This window comes from Balaenoptera acutorostrata, chromosome 10 (assembly GCF_949987535.1).
Source record: "Balaenoptera acutorostrata chromosome 10, mBalAcu1.1, whole genome shotgun sequence".
Classification (NCBI taxonomy): Eukaryota; Metazoa; Chordata; class Mammalia; order Artiodactyla; family Balaenopteridae; genus Balaenoptera; species Balaenoptera acutorostrata.
Genome location: NC_080073.1, coordinates 1,848,180 through 1,870,895, shown reverse-complemented (window position 1 = coordinate 1,870,895; position 22,716 = coordinate 1,848,180). Strand labels below are relative to the sequence as shown.

Genomic DNA, 22,716 nt, shown 5'->3' with positions numbered 1-22,716 from the left:
ACAAGGCCCTGCCCACCCCCATCAGAGGAGGAAAACTTCCCAGTTCACTCGCCTGACGACATGCTTTCTCCTGGGACAAAAACACGGGGTACAGATGTGGGCCAGATCTGGAAAAGCTGCTTCTAGGTTCTGGTACAGTTGGTAGAGCCTAGTATTATTATTTCTCTCCTTCCAGAAGCATGCCGACAAATACTCTGCTTCTAAAAGAAGCCCCAGCAATAAGATCGCTCCACTAGTCCAAAAATATCTGTGCCACCTTGGGTGTGTCTCCATTTAGTGGTTGCTATTCAGTCCAAGCAAATAATAGCCAGAGGAGGCCACTGGCTCCGGGCAGACATTTGCACCAGTTATAACCAACCTGCTGCTGCAAAGTTTAAAATCTGAAGCAGAAAAAAGCACCAGTATTTCACCAAACCAGAATCTACCTCAAAGTATGCTCCTCCAGAGGTATTTTCCAGTAAGAAAACTCAGCAAGAGACAATGTGTGATTTTTTTTTTGGTGATGAGGTAGTTAGGGCAGGCCGAAGACAACGCAAGCCTTCCTCACAGCCAGTAATACCTTCCTTTTCAGAAAGGAACACATTCATTTCACATGTAGAGGGGACGTGGAAATACAAACAGCCCAAGGCAGTGTTCTCCACCCGGCCACGTGCACCAGAATTTCCAGGGGGAAAAGACAGGAAATCTGTAATCAGGCAAGTTTGGGTAACACAGGCTAAGAGCAGTACTTTCAATCCTGACAGCATACCAGCGGCACCAGGGGAATGTACGTGAGTGGGAGGGGGGGAGAGGGAGAGAGAGATGAGTACGCGTGTATGTAAGCACTGCCAACCAGGTCCTACCCACTGGACTGGGCAAATGCTAATTGTTAAAAGGCTCCTCGAGTGATTAAAACAGCCAGCCACGGTAGAAAAAGCAGTGCCTTTTAAAAAGAACTTTGGAATAAGGAGGCGCACCTGCATTTATTATCATATTTTTAAAAATATGTAGCCTCCAGTCTGAGTTTTCATGGGTCACTTCAGATGCCAAGTCTGAAAAGCTCCCCAAGTAACCCCCTGAATCTTAACAGTGATGAAAGAACTAGTTAGTTACCCGGTTAGCGGCAGATCTGAGACCCAAACCCAGTTCTCCAGTCCCAGGCTCTACTGACTCAGGCACAGCAGGAGGAGGACACAGGCGTACCTCACTTCAATGCGCTCTGCGCAAGCTGCGCTTTTTACAGACTGAAGGTCTGTGGCAGCCCTGTGTCGAGCTGGCCGTAATGGTCATATCGGCGCCACGACCTAGCCTGGGGCAAGCTGTCTCAGAGCCCAAAGCCTCGTGTCTGTGCGGTCTCTGCAGACACCAGCAGACACCAATGGCATTTGCTCACTTCATGTCTGTGTCACATTTTGTTAGTTCTCGCAATAGTTCAAACTTCTTCATTAGTATATTTGTTATGACGATCAGTGATTCTGATGTTACTACTGCAAAAATATTACGACTCCCTGAAGGCTGAGATGATGGTTAGCATTTTTCTAGCCATAAAAGCATTTAAATTGAGGTGTGTACACTGTTTTTAGACATAAGGCTATTGTACACTTAAGAGACTACAGTATAGTGCAAACATAACTTTTATATGCCCTGGGAAACCAAAAGGTTCACGTGACTCCCTTCACTGCAATACCCACTTCGTCGCGGCGGTCCAGAACCAAGCCCGTGGTGTCTCTGGGGTCTGCGTGCGCTGCACAGCGCACCCCAAACCTCCATCTCGTGGACAGGGCGCCAACGGCAACAAGCCTACATAAACAGCGCTCCCTAGTCTAACCAGCTTGGGAAAGGGATTCCATGAAATTTTTTTTTTTTAATGTATTTTCTTTGTTTTTGGCTGCGTTGGGTCTTCGTTGCTGCACGCAGGCTTTCTGTAGTTGCGGCGAGCAGGGGCTACTCTTTGTTGTGGTGCACGGGCTTCTCATTGCAGTGGCTTCTCTTGTTGTGGAGCACGGGCTTTAGGCACGCGGGCTTCAGTAGTTGTGGCACACAGGCTCAGTAGTTGTGGCTCGCAGGCTCTAGAGCGCAGGCTCAGTAGTTGTGACACACAGGCTTAGTTGCTCCACGGCATGTGGGATCCTCCCAGACCAGAGATCGAACCCGTGTCCCATACATTGGCAGGCGGATTCTTTTTTTTTTTTAAATAAATTTGTTTGTTTGCTTGTTTATTTTTGGCCGCGCTGGGTCTTCATTGCTGCGCGCGGGCTTTCTCTAGTTGCGGCGAGCGGGGGCTACTCTTCGTTGCGGTGCGCGGGCTTCTCATTGCGGTGGCTTCTCTTGCTGTGGAACACGGGCTCTAGGCGCGTGGGCTTCAGCAGTTGTGGCTTGTGGTCTTAGTTGCTCCGCGGCATGTGGGATCTTCCCGGAGCCACGGGGAGGGCTTGAACCCGTGTCCCCTACACTGGCAGGCGGGCTCTTAACCACTGTGCCACCAGGGAAGTCCCCCATGAAACTATCATTAATTGAGTTCAAACAGCCACCCTTTTGCCCAAATTGGGGCACAAAGGACTACCTGACCAGGGGCCATTCGGATTGTTGCTGTGCTCCTAAGAGCACGGAAACGTAGGGCCCTAAGGGCACGGCTGTTAGAGATGGAAGCAGCAAACGTCAGCACAGAGGGCATGAGCTCCAAGCGGGTTAAGTGTAAGTCCAGGCCAGCGTGCTCGCCCCAGTGCAGGAGGGACACTTACCCAGAGTCCCCCAGGATGATGACCTTCAGCAGCACTTTCTTCCTCGAGGTCATCCTTCAAGCTGGAAGAGAGGAGAGCGCACGTGAGCAGGAAGGGAACACCCAGGGGGCCCACCCCCCTGGGCACAGAACGTCTCGCAGCCCCAAGAGCACCGCGCCTGAGCCCTTCCGCCGGCTGCTCCCCGCCACCCAGGGCCTTCGACAGAACACAGCATCAGTACTGGAACTCTGGACCCAAGAGCTCAGCCATCCCGCCCCTGGGAGGAGTCTGAAGGAATGATTCTTCCACTTGGATGCTGGATCAATGCTCCATTTACTCAACAGCTGGGTCCTGCTTCAGGCAGGTCTCTGCTCAAACATCACTCCTCGGAGGTGACCACTTTATGTGAAGTAAAGCAGCACACCCCCTCCCCGTTTGCCGTCTGTCCTTTTACTCTGCCTTATTTTTCTTCAGAGTGCTTACCACTACAGTTGACTCTTGAACATCTCAAGGGTTAGGGGCACTGACCCTCAACTCAGTTGAAAATCGCTTATAACTTTACAGTCGGCCCTCCGCATCTGCGGTCCCGCATCCACAGTATCGACCAAGCAGGGTCGCGTCATTCGTGCTGTTCAAGGGTCAACTGTACTTGACATTTTAATGTATTATATTCATTTCTCTTCTCCCTTTCCTAATAATTTCTGTGAAAACAGTTTTATTCCCCACGGTTTTATTCTCCAGTGCCAAGTAGAGAATTATCAAATATTGGGTTAATGCACAAATTAATATTTGACTTCGCAGCTCTTGAGACCACCTTTCCCCAGAAAGCCTTTCAGGTAGCCTTCCACAGCCTCGACCAGACAACATGTCAGAGGCCTAATCTGTGCTCGACTCCCTGCCACCACGTGACCGCCTGGTCAATTTACCTATCAACACCGGCCTCCTGTCTTAATTGCCCCTCAGTCCTCAGGGCCTGACCCAGTAACTTTCAGAAGATGAACAACTTTCAGGAAAGCAGGAGTCCTAAATTCTGGACCCCAATGTCAGTGACTTAACTAAAAACTGCCAGAGGAGCACTCCTCAGGCAGCCGATCCCCAGGAGAGAGCTGCAACCTCCTCTAGAATCAGGAATTTATGATTGCATGTGAGCCTCAGAAATGACACCTATGCCTTCTGAGAACCTCTAGCCTTGGCCATTATCCTCAGGAGACGCTGAAGTAGCCAGGGCAGGAGACTACCACGAACAGTTACGGGGCAATATCCGACTCCTACCTTCCGTGGAGCTGGGGGAAATTGAGTGTTTATACTTAAGCAAAGTACGGGCGGGATTAGATGGCGAGCCCTACACTCCCGAAAGTGGTGTCTTCCACGGCTTCAGAAATGGTGTGGGAACGGGAGTCAGACCAGAGGCAGCTGGCAGGCGCCAGGACCCAGCCTGGGGCAAGCTGTCTCAGAGCCCAAAGCCTCGTGTCTGTGCCGTCTCTGCAGACACCAGCTTCTGTCTATGAAGCGCTCACCAGTGCTAGCTGGGGGCGGCACAAGACAAGCCCGAGTTCTGCCTGCTTCCTTTGGTCTTCCATCAGATCTAGGGTTGGTGTTGGTTTTTTCTCTCTGCAGTTAGAAGGTACACACCCCCAATCACCCATGATCACCCATGAGATCCACAGCCCTACCTTCCTCCCTAGGGACTACCTTGACCAAAGTTTAAGAGTCTCATCCCAAGGTCTGGTACCATATTTTGGGCTAGAGATCAGATTATGACAGTTGGGACAAGTTTCAAATCCAAAGGGCAAATTAAGGAAAGGTATGAAAAGAAGGTGAGATTTACAAAGAAATTCTTAAAGAATATTTAAGTCACTGATTTTGAGAATGGGAAAAGGGATTTCCATGACCTGGTTTAGTAAGGTTCACGGTGCATCGAGTATTATTTCATATTAGAAGGAAATAAGAAACACACTTCACCCATCCTGCTCCCACACGACAGACCTCACGTTTGTGTCCTCTCAGGTTTCTGCTCACAGCGGTGGCAGGTGGGCCCGTGTGGCCACCTTGACCCTCCTGGGCAGCAGAGCACGACGCCTGAGCGTCTTTCCTCACCTGCACACCCAGTCACAGAAGCCCCAGAACCCAGCGGAGGGCGCAGCCGGGAAGTCCCGAGTCCCCATCAGAGCTCGCCCAGCCCCGCACACAACCCGGTATTCTGTCTCTCCCATGTTACTATTTAGCCTTGTTTTCCAGTACTTGCTTCCATGACAGTCTCAGTGTCTAATATTTCTTTGAGTGAATTAAGCATTTTAATACCCATTCCTACCTTTTGTTTAATATATCAAAAATCTGGGGAAAACAACGCTATAAGGAACAGCTCTGAACTTCCATATGTGGGGTCATTTTCCTGGGCCGCAGCAATACCGCTGGGGAGGTCTCTCAGGCTCAAACTCACGAGACTATTGCAGGCCACGCCGGCCCTGAGGAACACGGCTCGCTGGCTGTCCTCGCGACAGCCCACACCGCAGACAGCTCAGGCACAGGGAGGCGGCCTGGACTCACCACCCTGACTCTGAGCCCTCATTCCTGGGGGGGCTCCCCACGGGGGACACGTCCAGCGTGAGAGCCACTGTGCTCCAGTGGGCCTGGGGCCCGTCAGGCACTCACAGCCCCTCCCCATCTGGCAGATGCAGTCACCAACCAGGAGACATTTTATCACAAACCGCGCTGCCTTTAGTGGGGTTCCCAGGGAAACAGCTAGAAAGTTAAACAAAGGGCAAATTCTCACTCACAGGAAAGGGTTTTGTCCACCTTAACCCACGGGTATTGTTTAGGAATGGGGTAACTGAGTCAAAAGTACAAACATTTTCATAACTTGTGCTAATTCACTTTCCTGAAGGGTTTTCCAAATTTACACTGCAACCACTGTTGCAATGATTAACAGCATACAGCATCTAAATGAGAAAAATGACAATTTTACTGAGACAAAATCTGAATAAATGAAGAGATACCTCCAATAGGAAGCCTTAATGTAAAGATAGGAATTCTTCCCTAACAATTCCAAGGGTTTTTTTTGGAATTTGATGAAATAATTATAACTTTATTCATAAAAATAAATGCATAAGAGTCCCTCCCATTCCTCTCAAAAAAGAGTAATGACAGGGATTTGCCTAACAGTCTTGGAAAGTATGTTATAAAAATACAGTATGAACACCATGGGCTGGAATAAACAGAAGAGACTCCAGAAAGGAACAATTTCGGCATGTCCAGCGTTAACAAAATTCAGCAGCAAAAGGATGAACCATTTACCAAGTGGTGAGAGCCAGAATTAACATCCTTAAACCTCACCTTCCACAAGAGATCCCCACAGGAGTAAAGCTGTAATGTAAGAATGGCTGTGTATGAAGCTGAAAGGAATACACACAAGATTAGCAGGTTTTCCTGGGTGGTGGGATTCCAGACGATTGCGTTTTCTTTATACTCGTGTGAAGAGCACATGTCTTTTAAACTCAAAAAGCTATTTCCATTTTGGAGGAAAATGTTCACCTGTTGATTTTTCAGGTAAATTTTCTGCTTGCAAGAATATTCCTGGGGCTTCCTTGGTGGCGCCGTGGTTAAGAATCTGCCTGCCAATGCAGGGGACACGGGTTCGAGCCCTGGTCCGGGAAGATCCCACATGCCGCGGAGCAACTAAGCCCGTGCGCCACAACAACTGAGCCTGCGCTCTAGAGCCCGTGAGCCACAACTACTGAGCCCGCGAGCCACAACTACTGAAGCCCGCGCACCTAGAGCCGTGCTCCGCGACAAGAGAAGCCACCGCAATGAGAAGCCCGCACACCGCAATGAAGAGTAGCCCCCGCTTGCCGCAGCTAGAGAAAGCCTGCGCGCAGCAACGAAGACCCAACACAGCCAGAAATAAATTAAAAAATTAATTAAAAAAAAAAAAAAGAATATTCCTGTTCGCCATGAGGTGCACCTAAAGGCAGACTTTCCTCTTCGCTCGGTGCCTGTGAACAGTCGGGCTTTTGCAAACGGGGCGCCGGCCTGGAGGAAACCCCCGGCTGGCTTCACCAGGACGCTGATGGCTTTAAACTGGCAGAAGCTAAGAGCTATGTTTTTGTACTTAATGTTCTCCAGGACCAAGAATGGGGCACTTGTTTCTAGAAAAGAGCTAAGAAAAAAACAAAACCAAACGAAACCCTGAACACAACTTTTGCCACAAGAAGCAGTGGCTTTAAAACCTTCACTGGCAGTTTCTGCTTTCTGTTACCCATTTCCATCACCACCTTCATGAATTTTCGAAGACTGAAATTACTTTTAAAAATCCTACCAAGTTAGAAATTTCTAAGTGGAAAACCATTCTTCAATGCACAGACCACTTCCTTTTACACTTTTACAGGAGAAAGGGAAGCAGGCAGAGAGAACGGAGGGAGCTGTATGAGGTCCCTAACCCCTGTTGCCTGGAAACGAACATTTTAGATAGCATCCATTAATCCAGGAAGCTCTCTAAAAGCCTTTCTAGAATAAGATATATTCAGAACACACTTCCTTCCTTCTACTATCAAACCAAACTTGATCAGTGTGCTCTGGGGTGCATTCTTCCCTGGAAGAACAAGCATTTTTTTAGAACAAACACTAACTATTCCATACGCTGAATCGAGTCTTCCCCTCACGTACAGTGTTTCCCGTGTAATGAATCAAAAACCAGAACTTCCCCCCATCAGCTGGAGTTGCCGCTTTCTTCATTGCTGAAGCACAGCAGCCAGCTGGCCATAAAGGCAGACAAAATAAGGACGCCCCAAGCAGGTAAAAACATCAGGAAAATACTGTTCCCAACTCTGGGCTCGGCAGGGTCAGTGAGGACAGAAAGGGACTGACGGAGAGGGGTCAGCGGAGGGCAAGGAGGATAAAGGGCTGGGGTGGGGAAGAGCAGGAAGCTGGGGGTCAGCGGGCCACCGCCAAGTCTGAGTTCTTGGAGGTAGGATGACTTTGCCTATGCTCAAGTGGAGGTGAGGCTCTACAGGGAGATGCAGGGCCAAGGAGGTGAGAGCAAAGTGTCTGCAAAGCCGTCAAGACAACAGTGTAAAACGCAGGGGGTGAAACTGAACGAGGTGTCATCACGTCCAAGGTCACACAGCAATCCAGTGGCAGAGCTGGAGTGATCAGGTGTGCAAGCCCAGACCCAACACCTGACTGCCCTGCCACTCGGCAATACCAGCTTTCCCCTGGTTCACCAGCAACTAGGCATTTAAAAAAGCTCCCTCTGGGGACTGAGGTACACACACGAGGTTGGAAATCAGTGACGTGAGGTCAAAAACTGCTGTTCTGGTTTACATGTGTGTCTGATACAAAACCAATGATGGTACAGAATATCTGAACAAGTGCTAAAGGTTCAACAAAGCTGGGACAGTTAAACCACTTGATTTTCTATAGTCCATTAACATTTTTACTTGGTCTGTGTTTCCAAGTTGCCTACCTTTAACAGCTACAGCCTAACCAGACAGTTGACTTTTCTGCCCCCATTGAAGTACTGAATTGTACAACATTCAGAAAAGTACAAAAGAATGAAGCAAAGACAAAGGCCAAACACAGTTCCATCTCTTAGAAGCAATCACTATTAGCATCAGGGTATAAGTCTTTCCAGTTTTCCTTCCAACGGTTGAGATCATACTGTTCATAACTCTGCATCCCATTTTTTTCTACATTAAATATCTTCCCACGCTATTAAGGCTGATAATACTTCAGCATATGGATAATCCCACTCCTTTGTTATTAAGTGGTTGCTTTTAGTTATAATGAGATGAACCTATGTATACAATCTGATCAGACTCACAAATGAGTTATTACTCAGCTAAATAGTATAAGTATTTGAAAGGCCCTTGAAATACGCTGACAAATTAGTTTCCAGAACAACTTTATTTCCACCCGCGCCAGCAATGAACTAGTATTCCAATTTCACCACCCCCAGCTATCATTAGCACAAATCACTGTTAATCAGATAGACAGCTAGAAATGAGGGTCAACGGGTTCTATCTGTACTCCTTACATTAGTAGAGTCAAACATCTCCACCACGTATTTCTCAGTTGTCTGATGGTCTCTGCCTATTTTACCTACTAGAATGTGATTTACTGCACACCTGGTCTAAATATAACATCGCGAAGGAAGCAACACTGGGACACAGACTTCACAAGTTGTAGGCTTCTGAGCAGAATAAAAGTACCATTCTCAACTTTAACCAGCATCCCACTGCCTTCCAAGAGTCTGGGCTCTGTTCCTGACCATTAGAGAAACCCAGCAGTCTTCTTGCTCTCCAAACTGATGGACTTCAAGGCTCGAGAGAGGGAGGCAAGCGATGTCTGCTGATAAAGTTTTGGAGAAGGTTACGTGGAGAGACGGGGAAGGCATCTGAACTCACATAATATTACCGTGCTGGTCGTCAAGCTGAGCAGTAGTGTCTGTTGTAGGCAGACTTTTTTTTTTTTTTTTAAATCTATCTATCTATTTATTTATTTATGGCTGTGTTGGGTCTTCGTTTCTGTGCAAGGGCTTTCTCTAGTTGCGGTGAGCGGGGGCCACTCTTCATCACAGTGCGCGGGCCTCTCACTATCGCGGTCTCTCTTGTTGCGGAGCACAGGCTCCAGACGCGCAGGCTCAGTAGTTGTGGCTCACAGGTCTAGTTGCTCCGTGGCATGTGGGATCTTCCTGGACCAGGGATGGAACCCGTGTCCCCTGCATTGGCAGGCAGACTCTCAACCACTGCGCCACCAGGGAAGCCCCCAGACTCTTTTTTCTAACTTTCCAAACTGAGGAAGCAGACTAGGACCTGAAGAGTGGAAGGGCACAGCCCATGAAACAGCAAGAAGCAAATTCCAGCTAGTGAACTGCACCCCAGGCCTCAGTGAGGTCGTCTACTTAATCCTCAGGACAAGCCCATAGGGTTGAATTCCCACTTAACAGATGAGGAAACAGAAGCTCATAAGTGGTCACTGCATTTCTAAAAATATTCAGACAGAAGATTGGAGCCCAGGACTGATTACAAAGACCTTCATCTCAGCCACTACACTGGGTTGATCACCAAGATCATAACGGCATTTCATGCTTCAAATAACCTACAGGGTGAGACCACGTGCACAGCCAAAGACGGGGGCGAGATGATAACTGAGGCTGAGTCACCAGGGGGAGGCAGGGAGGTTCATAACACTGGTCTCGTTACTTTTGTAACACCTGAGATTTCCTGTAGTAAAAACTGTAAATGCAATTCACACTTTTAACACACAAGGAGTATCTGGAAGAGAAATCAAGACTTGATTAATAAGGCTTGGTAATCATCTCTGGCCATCTGTGATAATCAGCCTCTGGTTGAGGGGCAAGCAGGAGTGTTAGTTTTGCCACCGCAGAAATCTGAGGTTAGAAGTGTCTAGCAAATACCACTTAAAAAGGAGGCCTAAATAAAAAATTATCTCAGGGTTTTGATAAGAACAGGTAACTTTTTTTTTTTTTAAGATTTATTATTTATTTATTTTTGGCTGCACCGGGTCTTAGTGGTGGCATACAGGATCTTTTGCTGTGGCACGTGGGCTCTTCGTTGTGGTGTGCAGACTTCTCTCTAGTTGTGCCATGAGGGTTTTCTCTTCTCTCGTTGTGGCGCGCGGGCTCCAGGGCGCATGGGCTCTGTAGTTTGCAGCACGCGGGCTCTAGTTAGGCACAGGAGCTCAGTAGTTGTGGTGCGCAGGCTTAGCTGCCCCGTGGCATGTGGGATCTTATTTCCCTGACCAGGGATCGAACATGCGTCCCCTGCATTGTAAGGCGGATTCTTTACCACTGGGCCACCAGGAAAGTCCCACAGGTAACTTCTTTTAACATCAGTTTGAGAGAGAAAAAGGTAACACAAATATTAATTTGGATTCCCATCCCAGAGAAGCTTAAGAAGGAAAGAGAAAAGTCAGAATGAGATCAGAATTTTCAACCAATAATACCATCCAGACAACTTCAATTCCAGTGGCTAAAAGGCACTGTGCAAGGGTTCTAAAGTATCAGGAAACAGCCATAAAATGTTGTAAGGTGAATAAAAAACGTCTCTCAACAGCACCTCCCAGCCAGGAGGCAGAAGGAAGGAAGGAAGTCATGCTGGTTGCAGAAGGGAGGTCTGCCTGACGGGCCTGGGGAACACAGGTCACAATCCGTGAAGGAGGGCTAGTTACCCAGAGGCCTGAGCTCAATCAGACCATTTTGATGCCTGTAGTAAGCTCTCATCACCAACTGCTTCCCTTGCAAGCTCACTACTGACTGTCTCCAGGCTAATAAGCATTTTATCCGCTCATCTCACCTGGGGAAGCAGGAAGGTTAAGACAACTTAGTGTTGTTAAGGGTGGCCAGCGTGCCCTTGGGGATGGGAGTTGAAGCGTGGCCACTTTAACAACCCAAGGGTTAGCAAATCTAGGAAATATTCTACTACAAGAAAGAGGAAAAAGGACGGGGTGTGACAGACTGGCTTGGGTTAAAAATGAAAATGGCTTACAAGTTCTAAGCCCAGGGGAGAGGCAAAAGAAAGCATCACTGAATAACGTTTTGAAAGCTACAGAACTAAAACTGAAGTCATAACTTCAAACAGTAGCAAAAACGTCCCACCAATAAAGAAAGATGGAAACTGGAGATGTTTGGAAACTCCACGATCAGGCGGCACAGGGACCAAAAGCAGGTACAAGGAAGTGAAGGAGAGAAAAATGTAAGAGGCCAAAAGCCACTTCTGTGGCATCATCCAGTCATTTCCGGGGCGCTCAGGACAGTGCTGGTGTTCTAGGAATGGAGACATGATTAGACTGGAACACAGAACTTAGCAACGGGTCAAGACGATCACTACCTCTGAATGTACAACAGGCGTTTAGGCAGTTAGGCCTCCTTTTTACTTGTGACTGGCCTTTGCCTTGTTTGCACTATTCTCCTCTCCCCTAAGTCATCGGCCTGGCCTAGCACACCTTCCGTGCCCTTCCACTGGCCGGTCCCCTATCTCCCTTCATTCAACACAGCTGTTTCAGAATAACCCTAAACCCCTGAATCTTGCTTATACATTCCCAGGGCACTAAGCTTTGTCTGTGGCGAGCTATTCCTCACTCCCTTAAGGTTAAATGCTGCCTTCACTGAGAAGCTTCCTCTGGCCTCCCCAGAGCCCAGGACACACTCAGGCCTCCCTCCCCTGTGTCCGCTACACTCTCCCGCACTGCCAGGGGAGGACGGGGCTCTACAGGGCCCTCTGGGTGGAAGAAGTCAACCCTCAGCGCATGGCCCTCTGACCACGTGGAAGCCTGCGGGCAGTGCAGGACAGGACGACAGTCACCTGCAAGACCATCTTCACCTCTGCCGCCGTCCTCGAAAGGCTCTCCGCCCTGGACTGCGGTCCTCTAACCAAGCACCGCTGTGCCCGTGCCATCCACGCAGGGGTGCCGTTTGCTCTGAGACACTGGGGTTATACAGCTTGAAATACGTGGTCTGCAGATAATGCATAACCTGTATGCTCCAAGTAAGACTTCTACTGTAATGATATTAGCAAATAAGCTGCTGGTCTGATGTTCCATTTAGAACCACCACCTCCACGTGGGAAACTCAGCAGGAAGATGTTACTAGAAGCCTTCATAAGGACACTTTGAGGGCCCAAGGGGTGGGGATAGACACTCTTTCATTACACAGTAAAAATATCTAGTGAGAAAAGCACATTAAAGAGTTGCCCAACTACTTTAAAATACTACCGTGATCGAGACATATTAAATTAATTTTAAGAGTAATTACCTTAGTTGGGAGAGTCAGGGAAGGATTCCTCCAGGAAGATCTGCCTGAATCTGGATCTGAAGGAGGAAAAGCACGCCAAAATTTCCCTGGCAGGAAAACCAGCGCATGCAGCATGCAAAGTCCTTGTTGCAGGGAGAAACGAACACCTGGGGGTTGACGGCCAGATCACAGGGGACCTAGCAGGCCACGGCGCGGCCCTGAAACCAGAGCACTGAGAAGCCCACCCTTTGCGATTCTTACACAGTAGTGTTCATGCTGTGACGCCATCAACCTGCCTGCCATGGGGGGAGGGGGCAGTGTTGAGCAGGAGACCCTCCAGCGGACGGTGAAGAGGCTGCTGTAACCTCCAGGCAAGGGGGCTGCACCAGAGCCAAGGTGAGACTGAGGGGAACGGAGGTGCTCCCAGGGTCAAGAGAAGAGGGGCCGCACCAAGCGATGAACTGGACTGAGAAGAGGCAGGACACGAGGGGCATGCCACGAAGCGCCCGGGCGCATGCGCAACGCAACGAAAAGCATCCTTGGACAGGGAACCCTGAAAAAGAGCCGGGCGTTTTTTGGAAGGGAATTATGTTTGATTTAGACATGCTAAGTTTGAAGTGACCCTGACATAAACAAGAGAAAGTCTTTACTCAATTACGCATATGGTTTGCTTGGTTAATGCTCAAAATGTCTTTCAGTGGCAAATATATAACTGAGTGGAGGACAGACATGGATCAAAATACAGATGTGATAAAGAATCTGAGTAATAGTTACCTTTCACTGTAGGAAAACCCCACTAAAAGCAGAGATACTGCCAGTATCTCTGACCAACCCAGAATGGAATCTGCCCAAAGAGGGCAGATGAATGGCTGGGGGCAGTGTACAGGACGTGTGGAATTTCCTGCCTTGCTGAATCAGTTTGTACTCTGCAAAGTTCAAGAGCCACTGCTTTAACTGACTCAAGGATCTGGTAAGGAACAGGTATTCTGAGATTCACATTCACCTACTTCCATGTTATAGTTTACAGGGATTTCCAAGACTATGAAAAACATGAACTCAGTTGAATTTTATCATATTCCTCCAATGCTAGAGGGCCTGGGATAATCTTGCAATCAAAGCTATTTTTAAAAGATATGGTTGTACTTAGTTACATCTTAAGTTTCACTGTTAACTGTGCTGGAGTTATGACTTCAGTCTACAGCCCTGTGCTAACACGGGCACATCAGCTCTGCCTGGGCAGAGTGCGAAGAACAATGCTGGTGGACCTTGCCTCCTAAAGGCTGCTGCCTGGTGGCAAGAAGACAAACAATACACAGGGCAGGACAAACATGGACTTCAAGACAAGAGTGGTGTAGAAGAGAGAACCCAACCGGCAGAAATACCGAACATTTTCCAAAGCAAGACTAAACAAGTGCACACGCGATGCCTCGGAAGGAGCACTCAGCGTGTCCACGCTGTCAGGACACTTTACTGTTTTCAACTCCTCGTAAGCTTCAGAGACAGCCCCAGGAAGTCCCGGGGAAAGTGCGAGGGGACTGAGATGAGAAAGAGCCGGACTGTGGAGCGTCAGGCCCGGGGCCAAGACAGGCGGGACACGGGAGTACAACGTCACCGAGGTGGGAGGCCTGAGCTGCACACAAAGCCCAAGCACAGCCACCTCGCTGCTCCAGGCAACCTCCGGAGGGAGCCACCTCGTCTAACCTGGCAACACTGCTCCCAGCAGGCCTCATCTCCCCCCACATGCCCCATGTCTCAGGTGCACCTGCCACTCCCCACGGGGCCGCGCGCGTGAGGGCTCGGGGGACAACCCCCACGGGGCCGTGCACGGGCCCGGAGAGCACAGCCTTCCCTGGTGGAGACACGGGTCCAGGGGCTGCCCCCGCGAGCGCCTTCTTCTAGGCTCGGCCCACACTGATGATGCCAAGCTTCCGGGCACAAGGCTAGCGCTTATTCACATGAAGACTTCAAGCCTCCTGCCCGTCACTCAGCAGGAAAAGCCTGGCTGACCATTCTCACCAGGGCACATTCTCTGGATCCGCCACAGTATTAACTGTCGTTTGTGCTCTCACTTAAAAGGTGGAGACGTTACTTTCTTGTGTGCAGTGATCTGTGATCTTTAGCAGTAAAGGTTTAAGGGAGTAGGCAAAAATCTAGACGGATTACACAAGACATAAAGAAATGCCTTGGCAGCTCCGTTTCCTCCCCAGGCCTGGATCATTTTCTTTTAAAAAATATTTATTTATGGCTACGCCGGGTCTTAGCTGCAGAACGTGCGATCTTCGTTGTGGCATGCAGGATCTTTTTTTTTTTCTTAGTTGCAGCATGCGGACTCTTAGTTGCGGCATGTGGGCTTCTTAGTTGCGGCACACGGGATCTACCTCCCCGACCAGGGATCGAACCTGGGCCCCCTGCACTGGGAGCGCAGTCTTCCCTCCTGGACCACCAGGGAAGTCCCAGGCCTGGATCATTTTCGCGGCTAGCCCTGCCTCTCACTAAGGTCTGCCTGGGCCAAGGGGGGACTCGGTGCCCGCTCGCGCACCGCGCTGCTCCATGAGAGGCCTCCGCAGCCCTCGGTGCTGCTCCTCAGCTCTAGCCCGGGTAGATTATGTCCGACCATCAGGCAGGTAAAAGGAGCAGGGGGCACACAGCAAGCGTCCCCACCCCTCGGGCACCAGCCTCTGCCACAGGGAGAACTGTCCTGGCACTTGCAATGCTTTTCCATTCAGCTCGGGCTCAAATGGCAGCCTCTCCCTAGAACTCAAGACGTATACACACAGAAAAGTAAGGTAACTTGTCCAAGGACACACATCTAGTCATCTTGGAGCCAGGATTTTTTTATATATATTTATTTATCTACGTATTTGGCTGCGTCGGGTCTTAGTTGTGGCACACGGGATCTTCGTTGCGGCATGCGGGATCTTTCGTTGTGGTGCACAGGCTCTAGAGCGCAAGAGCTCAGCAGTTGCGGTGCACGGGCTTAGTTGCTCCGTGGCATGTGGGATCTCAGTCCCCCGACCAGGGATCAAACCCACGTCCCCTGCACTGGAAGGCGGATTCTTAACCACCGGACCACTAGGGAAAGTCCCTGGAGCCAGGATTTGAAATGAGGCAGTCCGGCTCCAGAGTTCTTCCAACAAGCATCACTGGCTTCTCCAACATTCAAATTTTCACTGGGTATCTAAGTGCAAGGCACCAGGCCAGGTTCTGTTTTATAGTTCTGCTCTGACTGTCCCATTCCAATCTGCTTAAGGCACTTGCGACCACAGCCCCACTGAATGATAAGCAGAAGCAGGAGCTCCCACGCTCTCAGGGAGACAGCTGAACGGTTACACTGAACACCAGCAAGAGAAGGATGGCTAGAAACTGACCAAGCGAGGCAATTTAAAGGCTACCCCTCCACAGGGGAGATGCAATAGCCATGGGAAGACTATGGGCTTTGGGTCACAACCACGGGTTGAAATCCCATCTTGCACATTCAGCTGTGTGAACTTAAATGTGCTTTCATGTGAAAATGAGCATCCCCTACAAATGAGATAATGCAGAGAAAGCTCTATCTGGCTCATTAAATCTACTAAGTAAGTGGCTATTATGACATGAGGGCTTTTCTAACAGTGAATAGAAACTTGTAGCTAGTCAACTAGTATTACTTCACTTTCCAAATCTCATCACTACAGCCTCTCACACTACCTGTTTGACTTTTGCTACATTCGCATGTTAACCCACATAAATGTGTCTGAGGTCCTAGTTACTCATCTAAGACAAATCGCACCTTCACTTACGTGCTTCCTAAAATCACACTGCATACCAGCACTGAGGCCCTGTGTTGTACATCAGCAAGCACTGCAGTGGGGTCACATCTGGCATAAGACCTGTCACTGGAGGAAGATCCATGGCCAATGCCATGGAAGAAAAAGCAGAACTGAGAAGCGGGCACTGGGTCACTAAGTGACTTACAATTTGAATTCTTGCCTCTGCTTCTACTGTTGTGCATTAACTGTATAGGCATGTGCGCCCTAGGACGATGGCTCACTGCTCCCAAGATCCTGAGCCATGTCGATCAGACGATCTCAGACTAAAACATCCCATGTCCTGCAATCCCTCCTCCGTGCTTCAGACTTAAACATGTCCAATCACGTATCCCCATTTGTTTCAGGAACAGTGGTCACTAACCATGACTAAGGGTAAGCACACTTAGTTCAGTTCAAACACCTGCTGAGGGTCCAGTAAGTGTCAGTTACTGGGTTGGAGGCTGGGGTTTACCTACAGAAAACTACAAACACTTCTTATTTCAAAAGGAGGCCATCATAATTCTCTGTAAGCTGAACAAAGCATTCTGTTTTGCAGCTTTCAAGTGTTAAACTGCAAACTTCAGTGGCCAAATTCAGCTGGCTATTTCACAACTCCTTGCTGGACAAGGGGTTCTATGTGATTCTAAAAACAGTGAGGGGGCTTCCCTGGTGGTGCAGTGGTTAAGAATCCGCCTGCCAATGCATGAGACACGGGTTCGAGCCCTGGTCCGGGAAGATCCCACATGCCACAGAGCAACTGAGCCCGTGTGCCACAACTACTGAAGCCTGCGTGCCTAGAGCCCGTGCTCCACAACAAAGACAAGCCACGGCAGTGAGAAGCCCGCACACTGCAATGAAGAGCAGCCCCCACTCACCGCAACTAGAGAAAGCCCGTGTGCAGCAATGAAGACCCAACGCAGCCATAAATAAATAGATAGGGAAAAGAAAAGTAAGGCCAAGTGAAGAACAAAGCCAAATCACCTTAAACTCAGCCATAATGGGTCCTTAGAAGTCATTTTATCCTGACCTTTTATTAGCAGAGACACTCCTTCCGTGGCACCGACACCTCGCCCAGTTCCTGCCTGCACACTCACAGTGACCATGAAGTACCTCCTGTGCAGTGTTCCGCTGTCAAAGGCTGCAGAGGGATTCAGAGACACTCAGACACTCCATCATCAGTGCCAACATCTTTTCTAAACTCCTGTCCATGCAACGTGGCTTCCAGATCACTCAACTTCCTGGTTGCCTACCTCTGACTGGATCAGATTCACTGTACTTCTTAAAATGCCTGCCTCTTTGTAAAAGTACTGTCCATTACTAACACATGGTGATGCCATAGGATGTGGAGAATTTTACAAACCTCTAAAAACTCACTCAGCTTTGATGTTCTTAATTGCACTCACAGGTACCACCAGCCTTAGCAGTCATTGTAATTGTCCAGGAAGTGTACTGCCGTTGGGCTAAGCTTCTCGATAATGCCAACCCTTGGTTAGTCCAGGCCACACATTCCCAGCGGGGGTGTTATTAACAACGGTTTGTGGCCCTCTAGAAGCCACAATATAAAAACAGATAGGGCTTCCCTGGTGGTGCAGTGGTTGAGAATCTGCCTGCCAATGCAGGGGACACGGGTTCGAGCCCTGGCCTGGGAAGATCCCACATGCCGCGGAGCAACTGGGCCCGTGAGCCACAATTACTGAGCCTGGGCGTCTGGAGCCTGTGCTCCGCAACGGGAGACGCTGCGATAGTGAGAGGCCCACGCACCGCGATGAGGAGTGGCCCCCGCTTGCCACAACTAGAGAAAGCCCTCACACAGAAACGAAGACCCAACACAGCCATAAATAAATAAATAAATTAAAAAAAAAAAAAAACAGATAGACACAGTACATCCATGGCATTAAAACTTTACTGGGGTAGGGGAAACAAAATCTAAAAAGGCCTGGGGGGCAGAAGGGAGGTGCGATAATGAAAGGTGGCGGAGAAAGGCTGGCCTAGACCTGTGCTGTCCTATACAGCAGCCACTAGCCATTTAGATGGAATCAAATACAGCTCCTCAGCCACACCAGCCACACTCTGAGTGCTCACAAGCCACACAGCTCACACCTACCGCACTGGCCAGTGCAGACAGAGAGCACTTCCATCATCACAGTGGGTTCTATGGTATGGTGCTGGTCTAAACAACCCTGGAGGATTTTACTAGCATTAGTGGACAGTCCTCAAACGTCTCAAATCTCTATTTATGGCCATTAATTACTGATTATCTAGCCCATCTTCTTTCACTCTTGAAAACACAGTAAAGATACTAGCTCCTCAAGGGCAAACTTTAGAAAGTATTAGTTAACATGCGAATTTTTCATTAGACTACTACAGCAAGATATTGGCTGCATCATACCCACTTCAAAATATTTGGAGCCACTGGTCCAAACACTACCCTAGGTCCTTTGTAACCCACTGAGACTGAGGTTCAGTTAGCTGTTTGAAAGCAAACCATACTGTGCACGACACAAGGAGCAGCAAGGACCAGACACAGACCACACTGATCAACAGGCACAGTTTGCCTGCGTAAGGCAAAATTACGAAAATGTCAACCAAATCTTGAAATCCTCCTTTGATTAGGTGTGAAAGTCTTCTCCTGACAGTGTACAGAGTTTCATCAGATCCTCTTAGGAGCTGGATGCGACTGCGTAAGGTGGTCACATGTATTTTCTTCTCAAGCACCTTTGGAAAAACCATGGTGACTGAGGTGTCTCACACAGCTAGACTTACATTTCAAAACAATTTCTTCCTGGCCATTTCCTAATCAAGAAGCCAGAAAAAAAAAAAAAAGAAAATCCAGTCAGGTAAGTGATAATCTGTTTCCACACTAGGCAATTTTTAAAGCTCCAAAACAAGTATAGCAAACATTGCAGAATGTAATACGCCTGGTCAGGTCAGGTGCCAACAAGTTAATGCCACCGCTCAAGGGTCCAGGTTCCAGAATCTCAGGCAGGGAAGCCCAGGTCACATGATACAACATGCCACCAAGACAGAGGGAAAGAAGTCAGAGAGGCAGGCTGAGCTCTATCAGATGAAAAGCAAATGTGTCCTTTACCCTCCTAACAGGGGAAAGGTGGAAACCAATGGAAGACAGATTCAACCAGAGTCCACAGGAGGGCGAGGTGGAGAGCATCACTAAGCCAGCAGCCTTCCTCCCCAAGTCAACACAAGCTGTGGCCAAAGGCCAGGCTACGAATGTGAAGGGTGCACTAGTGCTACCTCTCCTCCCCAGCGCTCCTGCTATTCTCCAGTCAACAGAGCCCCAAACAGGACTCTCCCTGCAGGGCAGCCCAACCCGCCTCACATTTAACTGAAGACATAAGAAGGACTCTCAATGGCCGCTGGCTGTCCAGGGTATGCAAGGGCCCCTTAGTTCCAAAGATGGGTTTGTTTCTTCCAGACAGTGAACTTCAATTTCAACTTTTGCACCATCACACCACCCAAATCCCTCCACCTCTCCAAAGAATAAGATCAAAGGAATGCAAACCTGTGGCTACACAGCATTTACCCCTCGGACGCTGAAGCGCGCAGGTGGAGTTATGCCCAGGGGAAAGGCTCGTTAGAGCAGCAAACTCTTGCCCAAAGTTTAAGGGTCTACAGGCTCGAAACCTTGGGTATTGCTTCCAAGTCAGATCCTAGGAATATAGGAGTACCAGGAGTCCCATACCTTGTCACAAGGGCCATCATTCTCAGAACGGATACGTGAAGAAGAAAATGTTCCCAAGTACATCAGCTTTAAAATAAAGACCATATTTCATATCATGTCATCAAAGTACATTAAACTTAATATGTAACCACGGGGGCTTCAATTCACAAAGCCTCCCCAGCAAAAACATTTTTAAAACAAGTGTTCAAAAATTTTAATATGAAAGGAAAGAAAGAGAGAGAATAGCATTATCAACTCATATTCTGTAAGGAAACTTGCAATTAAAAAGAGTATGTGGGACTTCCCTGGTGGTCCAGTGGTTAAGACTCTGCGCTCCCAATGCAGGGGGCCCAGGTTCAATCCCTGGTCAGGGAACTAGATCCCGCATGCCGCAACTAAAGATCCCGCGTGCTGCAACTAAGACCCAGCACAGCCAAAAAAAAAAAAAAAAGAGTATGGGATGCCTCCAATGGGAAATGATGCACTACTCAGACTCTCGATTCTAGATCACTTCCTTGGGCTATTTCACTCTGGTGTCTCACTGCCCTTGACCAACTGTAGGTTGTAGGAATGATGGTAGAACAAATGGCTCTTGTCTACACAAATGAATTCTATCTGGACAAACTTCCACCATGGAAAAGCCAGTTGTGCGTCCATCTGCAGGTTCCTTGCAACATTACCAACTTCCATGTATGTCTGTTCTTTGTTCATTTCATATTTAAATGACAGTCACGATCTTACCTTTTCTTGAAAATTATCTTTTAACAATACCCATCACCTAGGGGCTTCCCTGGTGGTCCAGTGGTTAAGACTCCGCGCTTCCACTGCAGGGGGCATGGGTTCGATCCCTGCTCGGGAAACTAATACCCTGCATTCCGCTCGCCCCCCCAACACCCCAAAACCAAAAACAACAACAAAAAACCCATCACCTAGACTTAACAGCCAACACTTCCAAAAAAGTTTTAAGCATTCTGGTTCATCTTCAGAGGCAAAAGCGCAATACTCTGAAGAGAGCATGAAGAGTGACAAGATTCCTCCTAGTCTACAGCGGTCACACACAGGCCGGTCAGCGTGCTAGGGCTGCAGGGGCATATTCCCAATTCCTTCCCCCCAGAGGGGTCAGATCTGCTCCTCACTCACACGCAAGAGGAACTTGGGGGATGAGAGACCAACCAAGTGCTTGGGACCTGAAGGCTCTGGTTCAAATCAGGGCTCTGAAACTTACTAGCTGTGCAAGCTGAGGTAAGTAATTTGCTCTCCTTGGGCCTTACACTGAATTCCTGACTCTGTAAAAGGTGGGTGTGTTCCTGAGAAGATATGAGAATGAAGAGGCAGAGGAGCCAAAGACCAACGTCTCTCTATTTCTCAAATTCCTGGAGCTACAACTGGGTCCTGGTGAAATTAATCCAGTACAACATTCTCCAACTCAGCGCGCTGTGGGGCTCCTTGTCCTGTGACAGCTCAATTACAGAACCTATTTTAGTCTCCACCCTTCTTCCTGAGATGAGCCCCATGACTTAGGGAATCTTCCACCAAATACAAAGCTTAAAATTAAGATATATTCTTTCTTAACATTTAAAGATACAAGAAACAGCAGCAAGAGTCTAATCAAGGACTAAGCATCGGCAACAAACACACACAGCCCTCAGGGACACCAATAAGCCCCAGCTAGCCCACTGTGCTGAAGTACAACTCCAAAACACACATCCAAACGTGCGTCAACCAATGAACAGAGAACAAACTCCAAGTAAGCAAAATAATCTGGGCCCCCAGGACTAAAAAGTCAAAAGCGGAGAAGAGATGAGAAATCACGAGATGTCTCACCGTCACCACGCTGGGCGGGACATGGATTCCCCAGGTCCTCCTGGGAGGCTGCCAGGAACCCTCCACCCACGTCCACGGGAACCAGCAGCAGTGCAGTGATGGCCCTGACCGCACACCAGGCTCCTGCCCACAGCTTCCCACTTCTCCAGATCCAGTTCCTTTCCAGCGCCCTCGACTCATCTACCTCGGACTCTGCCGTGACATGTTTTTAACTGGAATGACCTTCCTGCCGCTCCGCACCATCACTGCCTCTCACATCTACTCACCTATCCTGCCTAACCCAACCCAAATAACACCGGAGCACCTTCTAACGTGAAGAAATCTCTAGGTTCTCAGCTGGCCCCTCGACCTATACAGATGCAGACGCAAAAACATCACGTGAACTCTTGTGAGCTCCACTGAAAAAGGCACTCAAACCCTGGCAGCCTCAATACACAGTAAACGTGTGCCCAACTGCATCACTCCAGAGGACAGGATCTGGACCAGTGGTTTAACAAACGAGTTTTGAATCAAGGAAACAGAATAACCACCAGTTGCTGAATAAAGTAGGACATACCAAGAAGCACTGGGAAAACACTGTCATGGGAAGCAGAAGACAGGACACTCATCAGGACAGCAAGTGTAAGATTGAACTAAATGTACCATATGATTCCTTTCTGCAGTCCTGACTTTATAATCAGCTACCAAAACTGTTACAAAGTGTAAATTCTGATGAAGATTATTTCATATAATAATTCCTCACTCTGAGAGCCCATGATTAGAGAAAAACAATTAGTGTATCCTGCCTTTTTAATAGGAATTGTAGGGCTTCCCTGGTGGCACAGTGGTTAAGAATCCGCCTGCCAATGCAGGGGCCATGAGTTTTAGCCCTGGTCCGGGAAGATCCCACATGCCGTGGAGCAACTAAGCCCGTGCATCACAACTACTGAGCCTGCACTCTAGCGCCTGACAGCCACAAATACTGAGCTCACGCACCTA

At 48.7% G+C, this 22,716-nt stretch overlaps 1 protein-coding gene and 1 non-coding gene across 2 annotated transcripts in view; one reads left to right on the top strand and one right to left on the bottom strand.

Moving 5' to 3' along the window:
• RAB7A (RAB7A, member RAS oncogene family) overlaps positions 1–22,716 on the bottom strand; it is a 71,438-nt gene that overhangs the window by 13,712 nt on the left and 35,010 nt on the right. Inside the window, exon 2 of the mRNA XM_057555328.1 lies at positions 2,721–2,781. Within this exon, the coding sequence (XP_057411311.1) occupies positions 2,721–2,773 (53 nt within the window). The 5' untranslated portion in view covers positions 2,774–2,781. The remainder of the gene's footprint in view (positions 1–2,720; positions 2,782–22,716) is intronic.
• TRNAG-CCC (transfer RNA glycine (anticodon CCC)) lies at positions 20,217–20,289 on the top strand. The gene has a single exon. It is a non-coding gene; the product is annotated as a tRNA-Gly (tRNA).